Genomic DNA, 19,690 nt, shown 5'->3' with positions numbered 1-19,690 from the left:
AACCACATTCCTGCTTACTTTGTTGCATATTGTAACATGATGAATCTATCTCAAAAGTCTGATAACTTTCATAATTTATTATGAGAAATACATGATAAAATTTCATCTTACATCATCTTTAAAAAATGTTGGAAAAATAAATTCTTGACATACAGATGTTCAATATACCTAGTTAAAAATTTAGTCCTTTACATTTTAACCTAAAAGGACAGTCAGTAAGATGAAGAGTTGCATTCCATCAACCACATGGTACTGTACAAATAAATTTACAGATCACTACAAGAAAGAAACACTTCCTTTCCAATTTTCTTTATGGAAGCCTTCTTATGATACGACTTCCAAAAGTTCTCAATACCAGAATCAGGATCAGCAGCTGTGATGGAGAACTTGGTTATGGCATGCTTGGTTGTTGCCTTCTGTCTGAGTGCTGAAGTGATCTGGTCCTTCAAAGTGCATGCAACAACTTCATTGCCATGCAGACTGAGTGCAGTGAGAGGCAGAGCAATGTTTGTTGTGAGTTCGGAGAAGAAAGTGCTAACTGAGGATGCTGTCAGGGCTGGATTATGTGCCAAGTTGACAGTTGACAAGTGAGGACATCGATACAGATAGGCTGAGATGTCCTCCAGGTCTGTGTCACTCAAGTTGCAACAGCTGAGGTCCAGGTGCTTCAGCAGACATTCTTCACCAGCTCCAAGCACCAGTGAAAGTGCTGCACCAATACCATTACTTTCCCTTGAAGGTGCTTCTTCCTTTCTTTGCCTTAATCCACTGAGTGTCAAGGTGGAAAGACCAGGAACACAAGATAACAAGAAAGAGAGATTTTCCTTACACACTGTATTATAATCCAAAGCAAGAGTCTTAAGGGGTGATATCACAACATTAGGTGATGGTTGCTGGACACCAATGAGGGTAATTCCACAGTGCTTTAATGAAAGGTTGAGAAGGGCAGGCAAGCTAAGTAATGTATGGATGTTGATAAGTTTTGCTTCAGATAACACATTGTAGCTAAGGTCAATTGAACACAGTGTTCCTAATTTTACTTTCTCACTTGTGATTGCTTGAGTAAGTTCAAATAAACTAGATGAGGTAAGTGATGAGGATCTGAGATCCAGCATTTCAAGAGAAGGCAAAGTTGAGAGAGCTTCCAACAGGCTGCTGAAGCCATCATCACACAGGCGACAGTTTGTTAGCCTGAGACAGCGCAGACCATGCTGGTACTGGATGGCTCTTAACACAGGCTGCAGGTGCGTTGCTGCCAACCAGCTAATGCAGCTCAGGTCAAGGGTGGTGGAGACTTCTGTCTGGTGAAGGACAGAACGGAGGGCAGGCAAGGCAGGAGTGGTGAGTGCCTGGCAGGCTGCTGTGTAGCGGTCTGGGAGGGGTGGCAAGTCCCACCCCTTCACCTGACCTTCTAGTTCTGCCTGGTCAGAGGGTAGAACCAGTGTTATTGGATCGCTGGGATCGAGAGCAGCCCCATCCTGAGTGGTGAGGACAAGGTGCGGGCGCAGACCAGACAACTGATAGTACCGGCGTGTGACCTCCTCAGCCAGCCAGGCCACTGTGCGATTGTTCCCACCCCCAGCAACAGGAACCAGCAGGAGGCGATCTTGCACTCGCACCTTCAGCCGCAGGGGACCACTCACTGTGGTGCTGGGCTCCACACTGCTGCGACTATCAGAGGCTCCACCATCAGAGGCCCTCCTACACCTCTCTGTCTTGGGCAAGTTGTCACCATTAAGGTTATGTGGCTCACCCTCAATAACTTCCACATCCTCATCAGGAATGCTTTCCCTTCTGCTTGGCTGCTTTGGGAGGATTGCTGTCAGTTTTGTCTGGTGTGCTCTCTTAGGAACAGTAAGTAAAGGTGCTGGAGAACTATGTTCAGATGATATCTTTCTTTTTCTTGGTTCCCTATACTCAAATGCAAATTTCTCTGCTCTTTTTCTTTTCTTTGTGAATACGCCCAAATCATCATCAAGCCAGTCATCACCTACATCATCACCCTGTGACAGAAGGGCTGTCTTCTTGTCTTTCTTTACAGAGGAACCATTGGAGGCATTTTGCATTCCTACTCTGCGGGCAGCACTTCCAACACACCCTATGGCATTCAAGTAAGTTCCTGTTGCTGAAGTTGTGTCCTGTAAATCTTCTAGTAGTGGATTGTAAAAATCCTCTGAATTATCATCAGCCTCTTCCTCTTCCTGTGCAGGAGATGAGAGTTCTATTGAAGGTGTCAGGGAACTGTGCCGTGATGACTCTCCAATGTCAATATCTAAAAATCTTCCAGTATGATGATGTGACGCAGATCCAGAGGAATTAGAAGTCTTCTTTGAACTTAGGGAACTTTTATTCTGTGATGTCTCTTTGTCTGAAGGACTCGACTGGTTGGCATATTGTTGCATTTGGGATCTGGAAGTCTTGGGCATTGGATGGTCCTTTACAGGCTTCACATGTGGAGTTTTAGGAATTTTATGGCCAGCTTGTTTTAACTTTTCTTTAAGTTCTTGCTCTAGTGCCAGACATTCCTCCCTATCTCTCTCAGACATTTGTGTTCTGAGTCTATAATTGACCAGGCTCTCGAGAGGAGTGTCACCCTCATTAGTTTTGGCTGTGATTGAGGCACCCAGATTCATCAGAAGCCTCACAACATCCAAGTTACCACAGGCTGCAGCATCGTGGATGGGAGTAATGCCATCACACTGCTGTCCCCCTCGGTCACTAATCCAAGCCCCAGCCTCAGCCAGCACCTGTACTATCTCATAATAGCCATGGTTGGCAGCCTCATGAATGGGCAGCCACCCACAGTTATCTCGGAGGTTGACAGGATGATTCTGTTGCAAAAGCTTCTTAACCATTTTTAGATTTCCAGCAATACAGGCTTTATGAAGAGGAGTCTCTCCTTTCTCATTCCTCTTGACAATGAGTGATTTTCTCTGACGTGACTGCCGTGGTTTGTCTAAATTTTCTGCTTCATTGCTGCTGTCAGAAAAGTACTCCAGGTCAAGGTCAATATCATCATCATCTTCCTCTTCCTCTTCCTCACTCAATTCTATATCAGAGTCCAGATCATTTTCTTTTATGATTCTTTTAAATGTTTCCTGAAGCTGTTCCTTTTCAGACTCAGGAATTCCCTTCAGAGACATTTGCTGATTCAGTACATAGGCTTCAAGTTTGGGTTTGTTAGCTTTGACAGCCAGCTCCCTTGCCTGCTGGTAAGTGTGGCTTATTGATACATAAGATTCCTCCAGGCTGGCTTCCACATCTCCTATACTGAGCAGAGTTTTGCAAGCTTCTCCATAGTCTTCCTTGATGTTGATGTCATATTCCTTCAGGTAATACTTTTTGGCTTCCTCATACTGTTTATTGTCAGAGTAAGTTCTTGCCAAGGACAAATATATTGGAGCAAGAAATGAGGGTTCTTTGCCAAACTTCACAGATAACTCTAGCATTCTTTCATAATAAACAAGTGCTTGAGAGTACAACCCAAGATTTGCTAAGCCATCACCAAACTTCTCATTAAATTTTATTTTCTCTTCTGTTTCTGACTCACCAAGAAGTATCAAGGCATTTTCAGCTTGGCAAAGACTCACAGTGAGTTTCAAGTTATTTTTTATTCTTTCCTGATCTTCATTAAAGGGATGTTTTAATTTGAAGGCTTTGTAGTAACATTTTTTAGCAGCTTCAAAATCACTGTTATTAAGGTGAACCTGTGCCAGGAATGAGTATCCTTCACACTGCAGGGCTTTGTTGTGTAGCTTGGCAGCTAAAGCCAAAGCTTTCTGCCCTTCCTGCAATGCCTGGGTATTAAGGTTCCTTTTCAGAAGAATAGTTCCCAGAGCTGAGTGGCATCGCTGGCTGTCTTCATGAAGGCTGTGGCTGGCACAAAGCTCCAGCGCCTGATTGATGAAGTTGCAAGCCTTGTCTGAGTTTCCCCGTTGGTCCAGCACCAGCCCCAGGTTCAGATAGAGCCGGCAACGCATCTGGCAGTGCTCCACTGTGTCCACTGCACCTTTCAGACGTTCACAGGTGGAGAGTGAGCGTAGGAAAGCTTTCTCTGCCTCTGTTAGAGCTTTGGCTTTCTCTTCCTCTTGCCCATTACTTCCACAGTCATCAGCTCTCTGCAGGTGTGTGCGGCCAATAGTGGCATAGGCACGCTGCTCCTCAACCAAGCTCTCTGCCTCCTTGGCCAGGAGGAGATGCTGGTGCTGGTGGTGGAGGGCCTTCTCCCATACTCCCATATCACAGTACACTTCCCCACGCCGCCGATGAGAGATTGCTCGCCCAACGGTGTCCCCGAGAGCCTCACACAGGGCTCCCTCCTCCTTGTGCTGGGCCAGAGCTCCCTCATAATCACCAGCTTCCTGCAGCTCCTGCCCCAAGAGATTTGAAAGGTTGGCAACCTCACGCAGATTATTCTTGTTGAGGGCTCGGCGCTTCTCTCGCTCCAGTCTGGCTATCTCACTCATCTTGGTGGTGGTAGGTGGTGCACACCACCATTAACTGCAAAAACATGGTCCTATTCCTGCCATCCTGTAAAGTATTTTCACAATTACTTTTCTTGAACTTATTTTCAAGAAACTACATAATACGTCTTTTCAGACTACTAAAGGATCGGTTTAATTCTTAAGTATTCCACATGAACGCAAGAAAATGGCTGGCCATTGTAACCATGCCAGGCACAGTTACTGAGTAAACACTGTTTGAAAAAATGTCTCTATGTGCTGAAGCCACCTTATTTATCTTTTTACTTATTTATTTATTATTAGCTAGTTTTAAGCTTTTGCATCAACTTCTATGATCATTACAAATTACAACTATTGTGATATTTTTACAAAATGGATTAAAACACTGCTTAATAATGACACGAAAGATTTGCTGACTTGACTGCAAGCCAAACATCAAGGCTACACATCATATGATTACCTTTTACATAGCAACCCTGAGAGTTTCACAGATAAATATGAAGTTGGGATGTGGTTTTTCAGGAAAAGGTATATAAGCGAGGTGCTCAAATTCAGAAAATACAGAAAAATGACAGGTAAATTTGCAGTTTCACCCAATAACCCCAATCTCTACCCCCCCCAACCCCTCCAGCAAGCTAGGGGGCCTGTGGGGAACAAGGGGTTTTGGTGGGGGGCACATACGAGTGATATATAGACTTTGAAAATGTAGGGAAATTTTCCTAAGAGTCAAGGAAATTTCCTTAATGTACCAAACCAAAAAACCTATTATAACCAGGGGGCTGTGCCCCCTTGAAACACCACCATTAGTATATTCGAACACAACCAGAATGCTAAGGTAACCTAACCTAACCTTACCTATTAACCTAACCTATCCTAACCTAACCTTACTTAACCTAACCTAATCTAACCTATTCAAATGTAACGTAACTCCCCCCAAAAATATAAAAAATCTAAGGATATTTCCCTACAAATGAAAGAAATTCCCTAAGTATACAAAGAAACTGACAGTCGCCATAGTTATGTAATACATGCCTCACGTATTAAATAACAAATAACAACAAATATCCTTTCAATGACTATGGAAACAGAATCCCAGCTAAAAACTGAGGTAAATGTTTGAAATTCCGTCCCGACCTTATTATTCGTTAATAACAAGGTAATATGGGGTTAGAAATGGTCCTAGCAGTGTGATCTAGACCGTGAGACACTTCATACTTACGTGTGGTTTATTGGGGGAAACTGCAATTATAGCAAATGACAGGTGTTCAGAGTAATGCCTGCAGGGTTGGGGCTCCCCACCACTCAGCAGGTTGTTAAATTACATGTACTGTCATTGGTGGATCATGATTTTTGAAAGGCATTTTAATTTTTTCCCGAAATAGTCATTAACGGAATTGATAAGGTAAGACCGTTTCCATAATCCCCATTTGCGACAGAAACACCCTCCAAACTACAAAGGAACGTCATAGACACTCACAATGACCACTAAATAAAAATAACCAAAGTCACCTCCTCCTACAAACGCTACAGCCAAACTATATACATCAATGAAGAAATGCAGCACATAGTGAGTAATTACTTACACTATTTAGTACCAGAAATGTCAATCTATCCCGCCTAAGGTTGCTAAGATCAAGTACACATGATGTGCAAGGAAGGTTCTCCCGCCAGAATGTTTGTTTACCTCCAGGAGCCACGAGCCTAAACACAAAACTACCGAATGTGAGGCTCCCCTTTTTTCTCCCTCCTTACTTTATTTTATTTCGGTTTATTACTTGATTGAAATAGGTTTACTTTATAGCCTTCCATAATAAGACTAAGTTAACACTAGCCCTAATGTCAGGTAATGCAATGTTATCTAGATACCCAGAATTCTTCACTTTTTTTTTTCAGTTACCCATCCATTACACCCGAAAATTGTTATATTACCCTCAAAGGCGTTCATGAAGTTACTGATGATACATTTTCGATATCAATGCATGTATTATAAACAATCCAATATAACATTTCACTTACTCTTTTGTGACTAACCCGAGGGGGAGAAAATCCCTACCGGGCGCGTCTCCTGGGTGGCGGATAAGGGAAACCCTAAGAGACGAGTTCTTAGGGCTGCCTCGAATATATCGAATAAGAGGCCATGGACCAAACCGTGGAAGAGGATTGGGGCCCTAACCACGTACTCACCCAAGAATAATCATGGAGCGCTACGACATAAGAAATACCGAGAACGACGTTAATGGAAGACATGCTGAAGCAGGTGCTGCCTCGTCCGGTCGGGAGGAGTATGTGCGACAGGTATCACCTGTCTGTCATCAAGCTACGGTTCGCACTAAGGACAACTTCAAGATTGCGACATGAAACGTCAGAACTTTATATCAAGCTGGAAAGTACGCTAATTTGAAACAAGAAATGAAAAGAATGGAAATTGACATCTTAGGAGTGAGTGAAGTGAGATGGACAGGAATAGGGGTTAACTCAGATGAAGACCTGAAGTTTATATATAGTGGTGGAGACGAACATCAGAGGGGTGTGGGGATGATGATGAAGAAAGAGGTGGCCAAATGTGTAATGGGATATTGGGCCGTCTCGGACCGAATATTATTAAAGTTTGCGGCAAGACCGTTAAACATATGTGTAATCCAAGTATATGCACCCACCGGCGACCATCCTGATGAGGAAATTGAGGAATTCTATGAAATGCTAACCCAAGTTAAGGGCCACTGCAAAGCACATGATATAACAATAGTAATGGGTGATATAAATGCTAAAGTTGAAGAGGTAGACATGAAAAAGTAGTTGGACCTTTTGGCCTTAGAGAAAGAAATGAGAGGGGCGATAGATGGGTGGAGTGGTGTAGTGTGGAGGCCCAGACTATTGCAAACACGTATTTTCAACATGATGAAAAATGGTAAAGCTGCGGGTGAAGATGGAATGGTGATAGAAATGGTACGAGCAGCGAATGATTTGGTTGTGGATAAAATAACGGAGTTAGCAAACAAAATATATGAGACGGGGTATGTGCCAAAAGCCATGCAAGAGGAAATATTCATAAACATCCCCAAGAAGATGGGAACTACTGAATGTGAGAAAACATAGAACAATTAGTATTATAAGTCAGATGGGAAAGATAATTCTTGAAGTATTGAGAAATAGATCGAAGAGAAAGGCTGAGGAAAATGTAGCAAAAGAACAGTTTGGTTTTAGAAAAGGGATGGGTACCAGCAATGTCATTTTCTACTTAAGAAATATTATTGAGCGGGCAGTGGAGATGCAGAAGGATCTGTACATGTGCTTTATCGATTATGAAAAAGCATTTGATACAGTAAGGCATGAAGAACTTGTGAGAATACTTAAGGAAACAGGTGTGGATGGTAAGGACATAAGGTTGTTAGCAAATCCGTGCTGGAATGAAAAAGCAGCTGTGAAAGTGGGATAAATGAAGTAAGAATGGGTAAATATAAGGAGAGGAGTGAGGCAGGGGTGTGTACTTTCCCTAGACCTCTTCTCCTTGTACGGACAGAAATGCATGGAAAGTTTAATAGAGTTGGAGGGAGTGAGAACTGGAGGAAGAAACGTGACAAATATACGGTATGCTGATGATAAAGTTCTTTTGGCGGACTCAGAGGAAAAGCTGCAAAGGCTTGTGGGTGAAGTACAAGAAGCAAGTGAGAAGAGAGGTCTGAAGATAAACACAAAGAAGACTGAAGTCTTGGGAATAACAAAGAGAAGACAAAGGCTCAGAGTAGGGATATATATTGGTGGAAGGCAGATTAAACATGTTCGAGAACTTAAATATTTGGGGAGTATTGTGTCAGAGGAGGCATATTGTGAAAAGGAAATAAAGAAGGGAATCAGTTTGGCAAAAGCTGCTTTTATAAATATAAGAACTTTGATAACAAATTTGAGTATGAACATGAAATTGAAAATCAGACTATTGAAATACTACGTGTGGTCAGTTGGTTGTGAAACATGGACTATTAAAAAAAAAAAAAAATGGAAAAGAAGTTGGAGGCTGCTGAGATGTGGTTCCTGAGAAGATTGAATGACAAATGAGGAAGTGTTAAGACGTGCAGGAGTGGAGAGAGGCTTGACAAGAAGTATTAGGAGGAGGCAGTTGCAGTTTTTGGGACACATCCTGAGAGCTGGAGGGTTGGAAAGAAATTGTTTGCAGGGAAGGATTGATGGGAGAAGAGCAAGAGGAAGGCAAAGAAAAAAATATATGGAGACCTTGTTGGAAAATATTAACATGGGATGGAACATCGAGGATCTGGTTAGGATGGTGGAAAGAAGAGAGGATTGGCGCTCCATGATCGCTGACGTCACATGACAAGCACTTCGGTAAGGTAAGGTATTGTGACTAACCGATAGATGATTTAGTGAACTCTGGAAGGTGTCTGGTAGTGAATGGTTTAAGAGACTTCTCAGTTCTTAAAATCTCCCCCCAGATGACATCAAGGCTTACAATAATGTTTCCCCAATGCGTGCCGAAGTTAATGTCATCGTTATCAGAGGGGATTATAGAGGAGGGTTCAGCGTTGCACTACAAAGGAATAATAATCCACATAGCCTTTGTGATAGCTGGGCAACGTAAAGTGAGGTAAGACTAGGTAAGGCCAAGTAAGGTAAGGTAAGGTACGAGGTAAGCTAGGATAAGCTAAAGTAAGGTAAGATAATGTGAGGTGGGGGGGTGAGGTAATGCGATCCGAGATGAAGTGAGATTAGATGAGATGAGATGAAATGAAATGAGATGAGGTAAGCTGAGGTGAGATGAGGAGAGGTGAGGAGAGGTGAGCTAAAGTAGGGTACGGTTAAGTAAGGTAAGGTAGGATAAAATAAAGTAAGGTAGTGTTGCAACAGCAACAACAGCAGCAGCAGCAGCAGCAGCAGCGGCAGCGGTAGCGCCGGCAGCGGCGGCAGCAAAGGCAGCCACAAGGAGCAGCAACAGCAACAACAGGGGAGGCGGCGGTGGCAGCGGTTTTCGGCCTCGATGACGAGACAGTCCAGACGGATGAAGGTTTTTACCACCAGCGGTCTTGTAACCTCGAGTCTTCGGCGCCCGTGTTCAAACTCTCAAGCCTTGAGCTGCTGAGTTTATTCACGTCAAGCTGATAAGCAAAGGGATGCCTGGCAGTCGCAGACGATGAGCTGCTTGTTTTTCTTTGACGCAAAGCTGCCTTTCAGCACCGGGACGCTTTGCATGATCCTTCTTGGGGCACGACGGCTGCCGAGTCTCGGGAGAGGATGACTTGCTTCTCCTCGTCTTCTTGTGTCGGTTTTTCTTGCCCGCTGTGGTTTGCGGTCTGTCTGATGCACGAAGTGTGTCTGAGGAGGAAGGAACGGTCTTTCTGCCTCACCTTCCTTACTCTGTCTCGCTTGTGAGAAGAACGACGAGTCACTCGGTAATGTGTCTTCTGACGGTTTTTCCTCGGTCCCCTTCCTCTGACTCTTTGGGGGAAGGAAGCGAAGAGTCACGCGGGGACATTGCATCCGTCAAGATTTTCTTTCCCCTGGCTGAAGGCCTTTCCCGGATTTTTCTTTTTAGGCAACCACTCTTCTTAACACACACACACACACACACACACACACATACACACACACACAGACACACACGCACACGCACACACACACACACACATACACACACACACACACACACACACACACACACACACACACACACACACAGACACACACGCACACGCACACACACACACACACACACACACACACACACACACACACACACACACACACACACACACACAGGTGACCCACGTACAAATCATCGTTCCACAAAGCTATATTTCATTATAATATTACGTCACACACTGTAGCTAGAATTTCTTGCTCACTTCCGCTTCATTAAAATATTACTGACTTTAACTCACATGCCACTGAGATTGTAGCCTCGTGTCGATATACTTTCCTGTCTTGCCGTAACAACAGAAGGAAAGGAACAAAACGACTCTGTAAGTTTAGTGATTCTTTTCCACTTGTTTCCTACTGTTTTCACGACGTTACACTATTTCATCCTATTCTTGTATTCACTGCAATTCTATGCCCCTTTACTATCTTACCATTAACGACTACTTTCTTAATCATCACCAAAATTAGTAAAATTCCTTTCCACTTGGACCGAAACCCGTTTTTTTTTCTGCCCTCACGATGTCCGGGTAAAGTGATTGTTAGTTAAGCAAAGAGCAGGACAAAGAGCGGAACAGGAAACGTGCAGTACCAAGAGATAATCCATCCTTGTGGTATAGAAAGAAGATGGTGGGTGGATGGAAATTAGGAGAGCTGCGGGATAAAGCGTTATGGAATCAATATACTCGTGTTGTCAGAGAAGTGAAGAGCATCCCACCACCCACTGATATAAATGTTGAATCACTTCCGCGAGCGCGTGTGTTATTTATTGGATGTTGTTGGTCAAGACTAGTTATGGAATCGAAATACTGAAGTCAAGCGTTAGAGAGGCAGTGGGGTTCGTTTTTCCTGACTAGAGCATCACGCCCACCACTCACTAATGTAAATGATGAGTTCCGTATTTTTTCTTTTTACTTTGTTTATTAGATTTTGGATGTCAAGACTAATTACGTAACTGAAATAGTCATCAAGGTAGTAGTCAGGAGGGTGGCGGGATCTGCTGTTACTCGAAGGAATCCCACCACGGTACCTCTTTCTGATAGAAGTGTCGAGTCTCCTGCTTTCTCTTTTATGTATTCTGGGAGTGTCCTGCTGCTTGGGTATTGTAGGAAAATTTTGCCTCTTCCGGGAATTTCCTGTTCTCCCACGCGGGGATGTTTACTCAGAGGATTTACCGCACTATTTAATCACGTATGTGTAATGTTCATTCATGTTTAAGAATATCTATACATTCAGCCATTTTTTAAAAAACCTAAACTGGTTTTTCATTAGTGTTCTTTTTATGGAAGAAACAATTAACGAGACTTTTTTTTTCTGCAGGATTTTTCCTTGCCCTTGGGTCTTCTTCCCTTATGCATAAAAATAAATAAATAATAAAAAAAAAAATCGTTTCGAAATTTACGAATACCTGAACTGGCGTGCATTTTGTAGTATCCTTTTTTTTTTTTTCCTTTTATGGGGTGACAATTACCTGACTTTTTCATCCTGAATTTGTTTTAGTTGTTGGGTGTTCCTCCCTGGTACGAAAAAGAAAAGAAAAGGAAAGAAAAGACTTCATATCTAAATGTTATATCATCTTTATATTTTTCAGTGCAAGTAAATAAGAATCCGTATTTAAAAACGATTTGTGCTCTCATCAGGATGACTAGCCGAATTTGAATAACATAAGCGTTTCCGTCTGAGAGCTGTGGGTTTGGTTAAGTTAGGTTGAGTTTAGATTAATTAATTTCATATATTTCATTGCTAACCTCTTCACTGTATAGATCATGATTAAAAAAAAAAAATCATATTTTTTGCCCAGAAATAAAGGGTTAGTGGTGCAGGACCCTTGTTAAACTCTTCCTCGAATCATGAATATGCCCTTGAAACCCCCAGCAGATTTTTTTCAGAACCTGTTATGTATGCAGCTCAGGTAAGACACCGGAACGTTTGGGAATGAGGGCCCCAGCTTCTTCTCCACCTGCGAATGAGGGAAAGCATTATCATATGATCCCAAACAATGGACATGACGTGAAAGTGAGACGGTAACGAGCCGACCGGCCGGACTCCCTACCTGCCGCGGGAAATCCCAGGTGACTTCCCCGGCAGATGGGACTACTACTGTTGTTGCTGATGGTGATGATGATGGTGGTGTTACTATTTTTGTTAGAGGTGGTGGTAGGGATGTTGTTGTTGTTGTTGTTGTTGTTGTTGTTGTTGTTGTTGTTGTTGTCGTCGTTTTTAGTTACAAACAAACAAACAAACAAACGACGAGTAAAAATTAAAATTATCTACTATAATGAAATGTCTCTTTCAGTATCACGCTTTTTCTTTACGTTACACTTTTGACTGACGCTACAAAACCGTGCAGTGTCAATCCTGCCTCGGTAATTACAATTTCCTATCGAAGAAGTGCAAAAGAAAAAAATAAAAATAAATAAAGTATCTCGTGTTGAGCCCTTAGAAACAACAACAATGAAGAGGGGATAAAAGAGGTCAATTGGAGATTTGTATGACAACAACACACAAACCATTACGAAACAATGTAGAGAAATGAAGATAATCCCGTACATCCCGTACATCCCGCAAGGTCATCGGCAGGAGAGGCGGGGTGTCTGGCAGCGGTGTCGGCAGCGGGCGTGTTTGAGGCGTGATGTAGCGACGGTCTTAAGAGATGACTCACAAATTACTAGTGATTATTAGCCTTCTTAAACAAGCATTATCTAGGCTCCATACACCAATAGAGTCTAAGTGAGCTAAGTATAACGAATAAAACACATGTTAAGTGGTTAAATAATATAAGAGAGGGCAGCGAACGGGATGGAGTGCCTCAGGAAGGGTGGAGGCCACCTCGCCCCGCCAGTTAGTTCTAACCTGCAGGAGTGAAGGGATCAGTCGCCGTCTCTCGCTGCCACCGCTTGTGAAGTGTGCCTGTGGGTATGGCTGCCGTGACGTGACAGTACTGCACACGCGCCGGTCTGAATTCCTGTGCACTCTATAAAAGGGACAAAAATTATCCTAATCGTGTGTATTTTTATTCGTGACAAACGTGTGACACCTGTGGATGAGGAAACGGGACTTATAGAAATTTTGTTCAGCCGACAGAAAACACGACGATTTTAAGGTAAGGTAAACTAAGGTAAATTTCACCTCCGTATTCTTGACCGCGTGATAAAGGCGAAAGATTATGTAAACAACCCTAAATATTTAATTCTCGGCAAAATATGACGCTATTCAAGTCGCGATCGCTACTAGGAAGAAATTAGCAGTTAAATTAATGAACCGAACAAGTCTGAACCTAACATAACCTGGCGTCGTTCTCAGGTGAAAATATTAACATTATTTCAGTATTATCCCAAAGGTGTTGTTTTCCTTGTGCTAGTGGCCGGTGAATGCTTGGAGGTGAACGTCAGTCTGTATTATGTTTCCTGGCTGACGTGATCCTGCATGACATGACCAGACTGCTCGGTGATGAGTGGAAAGTGACTAACGACGAAGACTGTAGCGGCATGACGATGACTTACTTCTCTCTGCGTGACAAGCTTGTTTCAGAAGACGTGACGTGAGAGTTGTGTGATCGGTAAAAAAAAAAAAAAAACATGATTATCGACGATGATGACGATGATGATTATGAGGATTGAGACGATGACGAGGGCACGTGTTTCTGTCATCTTCACTTGTGGTTATTCTCTCCTCCTGCGCTCCTCCTACACCTCTTCTCTTCCTTTTCGTCCTTCTCTTTCTTTTCTCTTTCCTTTGTTCCTCTTCCCACCTCAACTTTTCACACTATCAAAATGAAAACGTCCTTACCATCATTCCTCTCTCTCTCTCTCTCTCTCTCTCTCACACACACACACACACACACACACACACACACACACACACACACACACACACACACACACACACACACACACACACAGTCACATCATAAATCATCACACTCGTTAACAAATGAAACACATAAACAATAAATGAAGAAAAATAATATAAAACAAAAACTGCAAATGGCTAGAGGAACATAAAGAAAAAAAAGAGCTTATTTGATAAGTCTCGGGCACGGAGCATGACGGCGTGTGAGTGAGTGAGCGAGCGTTTAAAACATTTCTGTGGGAGCAACTTTGAACAACAGTGACTTATTCTCTGCGCGACGCAATAACGCAACAACACAGCGAGGGACTGAGGCCAAACACACACGCGCACACACACACACACACACACACACACACACACACACACACACACACACACACACAGACTGGGATGTTTTTTTTTTTTTTTCCTTTATCCATTAGTATAAAGCACTGTACACACGAAGGCAAGGACGTTATGCTGTGTTGAATCACTGCCTGCTTAGAAGGAAGTGGATCTCTAAGGATAGTGTGTAGTATGCCTTGTTGTTGTTGTTGTTGTTGTTGTTGTTGTTGTTGTAATGAATTAAAGAGAGAGAGAGAGAGAGAGAGAGAGAGAGAGAGAGAGAGAGAGAGAGAGAGAGAGAGAGAGAGAATCAAGTGGTATCAAAGAAGTGTCCCGTCAGCTCACCATCGGGAAGTCAATTCTCTCTCTCTCTCTCTCTCTCTCTCTCTCTCTCTCTCTCTCTCTCTCTCTCTCTCTCTCTCTCTCTCTTTCTGTTCCAGCGCTGCCAAGATCCAAGTCGTCTCACGCGCGTCAATTAGTTGCTGCTCTCGATGGCGGCAACTTTAAACAAGGCGTTATTTTGAATGAACCCTTTCAACCTTGGCAGCCGCAACTGTTTGTATATTTGTGTCTCTGTATCACACAATCGATTTCCTCAGTTATCGTTGCCTCGAATGAAAGGGACTCTAAGAAACAACTCGACCTCACTTGAGTTTGTCTGCCGCGCTGGCGCCATCTGGAGGTCCTGCTTACAAAATTGTTTAATCTTCTCCCTTTCGTTGTCAGTCCGCCTTGCCTTCACCCCTTGCTTGCCCCGAGTTGTCATTCCGTCATCTCAAAACTCTCCACTTGCTTTCGTAACACACCGAGGTCGGAACTCCAGAGTGGCCTTCTCCGCACCGTGACATTCGTTCCTATTAAATTAATGTTGGCTAAACTTTAAAAGTACGTTTTTAAGATACTTCAGTACAAAAAAGTCCATTCAAAGTTGTAGATGATAAAGTTTGACTAGCAGTTTGGATGGACATGAAGAAAAAAAAAAGAGGTTGATTTCATCTTGGTTAAACTTTACAAGCACGTTTTTAAGAGATTTTAGTACAACAAATGTCTTTTAAACGTTCTAGATGATCATGGAGAATGCTAACTAGCGGTGAAAGAGTTAATGATTCTGTTGCAAGAGAGAGAGAGAGAGAGAGAGAGAGAGAGAGAGAGAGAGAGAACTTAATTTAATCTTGGGTAAGCTTTAGAAGTACGTTTTTTAAGAGATATGAGCTCAAAAAAAAAATCAGTAATTTAAACGTTGTAGATGATAATGGGAAAGACTGACTAGCACTGAATAGGTTAATGGCGCCGAATCAAGTACCGGTGTATGCTCCTCATAAGTAAATAAACTACAAGCTCCATTTTCCTCCGTCACACCTCACCCCACCCGTGACGTCAGCAGCTGTTATCGGCGAGCAACATGCCACCACTCCCACGCCGTTTTCTTTAATGTGGCTTCACGTTCCTTCCTGAGTGACTGTAAGGACATATTCTTAATCACCTTTGGCTGCATCTCCTTTACTTTCCAAAGGCTCTAGTTGAAATTACACGGGTTTTTAAGGGCGTTTTTATGGTTACAATGATAGATTAACAAGATTTCTACATTATTAACAGGAGAAACACTCTTGAGAACTCTGCTGATCATCTCTGTGGGCTTTGAAAATACTCATGGTGAGAGAGCAAAGCGTTTTTGAATACGGATCTAAGTGCGCAATACTGTGTAAAGCTTCAGGAGGCAAATGAGTTACGATCACGGCCACAAACAATGCTCCACTTGCCGCTATTGTAAGACACGAGGGCGCGAACTCCGGGCTTGTGTTGTGAACCGCTTTGCTCTCTCACCAAGACTGTTTTCAAAGGTCACAGAGATGATTTGCCGGGTTCTCTGGAGTGTTTTTCATATTCAATGTGCATAATTCTTGTTAAACTGTCACTAGGATCACGAAAACATCCTTGGAGGCTTCAATAAGTTCCACTAGACCCTGTTCAAAATGTCGAAATGGTTCTGTGGAGTGTTCTTTTTTAGTTGATACTGGAGAATTCTTGTTTACTTGTCACCAGAATCACGAAAACACCCTTGCAGACTTCAACAACTTCCACTAGAGCTTGATCAAATCCTAGAGTTGGTAAGTTGGGATGTTTGAGAAATGTATGGTGCAAAATTCTTGTTAAACTGTCACTAGAATCACAAAAGCACGCTTGGAGATTTTAGGAACTTCCACTAGAGCCTGTTCAAATAGTGGAGGTGATAAGCAGTGTTTGAGAGGATTTGATCTTTGTGATGAATAAACAAACACGAGATAATCTATACTACTGAGATCAGAGTAACAATTTCCTTGAACTCTTTCGCTGCCATGGTCTCCTTCGTTAGCATTCAGAACACTGCAGTAAAAAAAAAAAAAAATAATAATAGATAAATAAATAAACGGACATCGAAAAGCCAGATAAAAGGCTAATTTTATCGTTTGCTAGGCCAAAGAACTATGAGGGAATTGGAAAGGGCAGTAGATGAAGAGTTTGGCAGAAAGCTGGGTGAAAAAAAAACTTTATTGAGAGTTAAGTTGTTTTGGAAGAAGGTTAAGTGAGAAAGAGAAAGAGGGAGAGAGAGAGAGAGAGAGAGAGATGGAGAGGAAGGGAGAGAGAGAGAGAGATGAGAGAGAGAGAGAGATGAGAGTTAAGTTGTTTTGGAAGAAGGTTAAGTGAGAGAGAGAGAGAGAGAGAGAGAGAGAGAGAGCGAAGAGAGGAGAGAGAGAGAGGAGAGAGAGAGAGAGATGAGAGGAGATGAGAGAGAGAAGAAGAGAAGGAGGAGAGAGAGAGAGTAAATGCGGATTACACAAACACATACGCTAAAAAAGAGCCCAAAAGCAAGTTGTCAATTCATTATAGAAAAAAAAATGTATAAACAGTAACAGGAGTAACAAAAAAACAGAGAATGTAAGCAGTGAGTTTAATACACAAGAAGAATGATCTAGCTGTGAAAGGAGAGAGAGAGAGAGAGTTGCTGTTCATTATTACAAGAAAAATATAAGTAGTAGTTGACAATCGGAGCAACTTAGCTGTGAAAGAAGAACTTTATCAGTCATCAGCTAAAAAAAAGAGACAAGAAATGTTCAAAGGGTAATAAGCTGATAAAATTATATACACACACAAAAAAAAAGAATGAATAAAAAATGAAAGAAGAACGATTAATGAATTACACAAGAAACGGTTTAGCTTCGAAAGGGTAAACTAAGAATGGATAGGAACACATAGCGAGAGGACTGGGAACAAGACAAGAGAAGAGGAGTCCTGTGATTGTGAAGTAACCGAATGCCAGCGTTCGGTATAAGGCAGATGAGATGACTTTGGGGCCACTTACATAAGCACCACCCAGCACCACCAGCAGGAGAGGAGAGGGGTCAGGGGAGAGGGGTGTGGGGAGGCTTTCGAGAGGATCAAAGAAGGAGTATGGTCTGTAATTTTAGATAACCCCCTCTCTCTCTCTCTCTCTCTCTCTCTCTCTCTCTCTCTCTCTCTCTCTCTCTCTCTCTCTCTCTCTCTCACATAAAGAATGATCAATCTGTTCTTTATATCAATTTTCCTCCACCACTTAAACCTTGTGCGGAAGAAGGAGGAGGAGGAGGAGGAGGAGGAGGAGGAGGAGGAGGAGGAAGAATGAGCCTCCTTTCTGTAGCAATGAAGAAAATGGAAAGACAGAAAAGAAAAAAAAGATGATGAAGAAAGGAAGGGCAGGAGGAAAGAGAAAAATAAGATAAATGTAAAAAGAAGTAAAATATTGGAAGGAAGGAAGGAATGAAAGGAAAGGAGTAAAGAGTGGAGAGAGATGCGACAGGAAGAGGAGGAAGAGGAAGAGGCGGTACAGTACGGCGTGTGTAGTCTATTAAGTGTGTGTGTGTGTGTGTGTGTGTGTCCCACCTTCCCTTCCCACTCCATCCATCGTCTATCCTGTTGCTTCAGTAAACGAAAACGGTCTTGCTTTGTACAAAAATAGTCGATCCTACTCCCCGCCTTGTGACGTGAATGTTACGTTCCTAAGGTAGATGTGAATGTGGATGAGAGAGAGAGAGAGAGAGAGAGAGAGAGAGAGAGAGAAGAGAGAGAGAGAGAGAGAGGAGAGAGAGAGAGAGAGAGAGAGAGAGAGAGAGAGGGATTTCTTAACCAGGCGCCAATGAATCAGTTTTCTTTGTCCATTTTATGATCACTTGTTTATTTTTGTTGTCTTGTCTGGTGTTCGTGTGTGTGTGTGTGTGTGTGTGTGTGTGATGAAGCACTTGTGGCAGAGTTGTAGTAGTATTAGTATTAGTAGGAAGTAGTAGTAATTTATAGTAGTAGTAGTAGTAGTAGTAGTTGCTACTGCTGTTGGTGTTTCCTATTGTTGATGTTGTTGCTTCTTATTGTTGTTGTTGTTGTTGTTGTTGTTGTTGCTGTTGATGTTGTATTACTAATTGTTGTTATTCTAAAGTTTGTGGAGGTAGTTACTTTAATATTTACCGTTATTGTACTTCAGAAAGCTACAAATATTTCTTTCTCGTGTGTGTGTGTGTGTGTGTGTGTGTGTGTGTGTGTGTGTGTGTGTGTGTGTGTGTGTGTGTGTGTGTGTGTGTGAGGGCGCGTGCGTGCTGGGGCGGGGATTTACCGGGCGAGAGTTTTAATTGTTGTCTCTCACTTAAATCATTAATTATTCATTCCTATTCATACTCTTGATATCCTCGCACCGTACTGTCTCATTATATTCTTCTCATGTAAGGGACGTTGGTTAGTGTCCGGAAGGGGGCTGGCGCTTGTGGAGGAAGGGGGGGGAGAAGAATGGGGATGGGGGGTGCATTGGGGTCAGAGAATGGTTGGGGGCGGACAGGGGGGGGGTGGCAGCGGTTACATGAGAGGAAATTTGCGTATGTGTTTCTAGGACTGACCCTCCCTCCCTCCTTCCCTCCCTCCCTCCTCTCTCTCTCTCTCTCTCTCTCCTCTCTCTCTCTCTCTCTCTCTCTATCTCTCTTCCCCCCCTCTTTCCTTCCCTCCCTCCCCGTCCTCTCTCCCTCTGTCTCTCTCTCTCTCTCCTTCCCTCACTAGACTCCCAAGTTACAGATCCACATGAAGGAGGTTATCTTCTTCTTCTTCTTCTTCTTCTTCTTCTTCTTCTTCTTCTCCTCCTAATCCTCCTCCTCCTCCTCTTCCCTCTCCTTATCGTACTTTTACTCTCTTTGCTCCATCTCCTGTCCTTTTCTTCTTCTTCCTCCTTCTCCTCCTCCTCTTTCTTATCTTATTCCTCCTCTCTCCTCCTCCTCCTTTAATTTCTCATCTTATTCTCTCTCCTTCTATTCTTCCACCTTTTCTATATTATCTGATTTCCTCCTCCTCCTCCTCTTCGTCCTCCTTGACTTTCTCATTTCAATCCTCGTCCTCCTCTTCCTCCTGGACTTTCTCAT

The 19,690-nt window shown here is 42.8% G+C and overlaps 2 protein-coding genes across 2 annotated transcripts in view; one reads left to right on the top strand and one right to left on the bottom strand.

Moving 5' to 3' along the window:
* Window positions 1-62: 62 nt before the first annotated feature.
* On the bottom strand, window positions 63-6,164 carry LOC135100714 (tonsoku-like protein). The gene is made up of 2 exons (XM_064003902.1): window positions 6,047-6,164; window positions 63-4,530 (listed from the first exon to the last, which is right to left on the bottom strand). The coding sequence occupies exon 2, from the start codon at window positions 4,464-4,466 to the stop codon at window positions 267-269; it is 4,200 nt and encodes a 1,399-aa protein (XP_063859972.1). The 5' UTR covers window positions 4,467-4,530; window positions 6,047-6,164; the 3' UTR covers window positions 63-266.
* A 6,545-nt stretch (window positions 6,165-12,709) lies between these two features.
* LOC135100713 (transient receptor potential cation channel subfamily A member 1-like) overlaps window positions 12,710-19,690 on the top strand; it is a 15,113-nt gene continuing 8,132 nt past the window's right edge. The window contains exon 1 of the mRNA XM_064003901.1: window positions 12,710-13,209. The gene's annotated coding sequence lies outside the window, so the exon portion shown is untranslated. The remainder of the gene's footprint in view (window positions 13,210-19,690) is intronic.

Source organism: Scylla paramamosain, chromosome 5, assembly GCF_035594125.1.
Source record: "Scylla paramamosain isolate STU-SP2022 chromosome 5, ASM3559412v1, whole genome shotgun sequence".
NCBI classification, from domain to species: domain Eukaryota; kingdom Metazoa; phylum Arthropoda; class Malacostraca; order Decapoda; family Portunidae; genus Scylla; species Scylla paramamosain.
This window is presented reverse-complemented; position numbering and strand designations above follow the sequence as displayed.

Bases quoted from the DNA above. Each gene is read 5' to 3' on its own strand.
- LOC135100714 (XM_064003902.1), bottom strand. From the start codon at position 4,466: ATGAGTGAGATAGCCAGACTGGAGCGAGAGAAGCGCCGAGCCCTCAAC.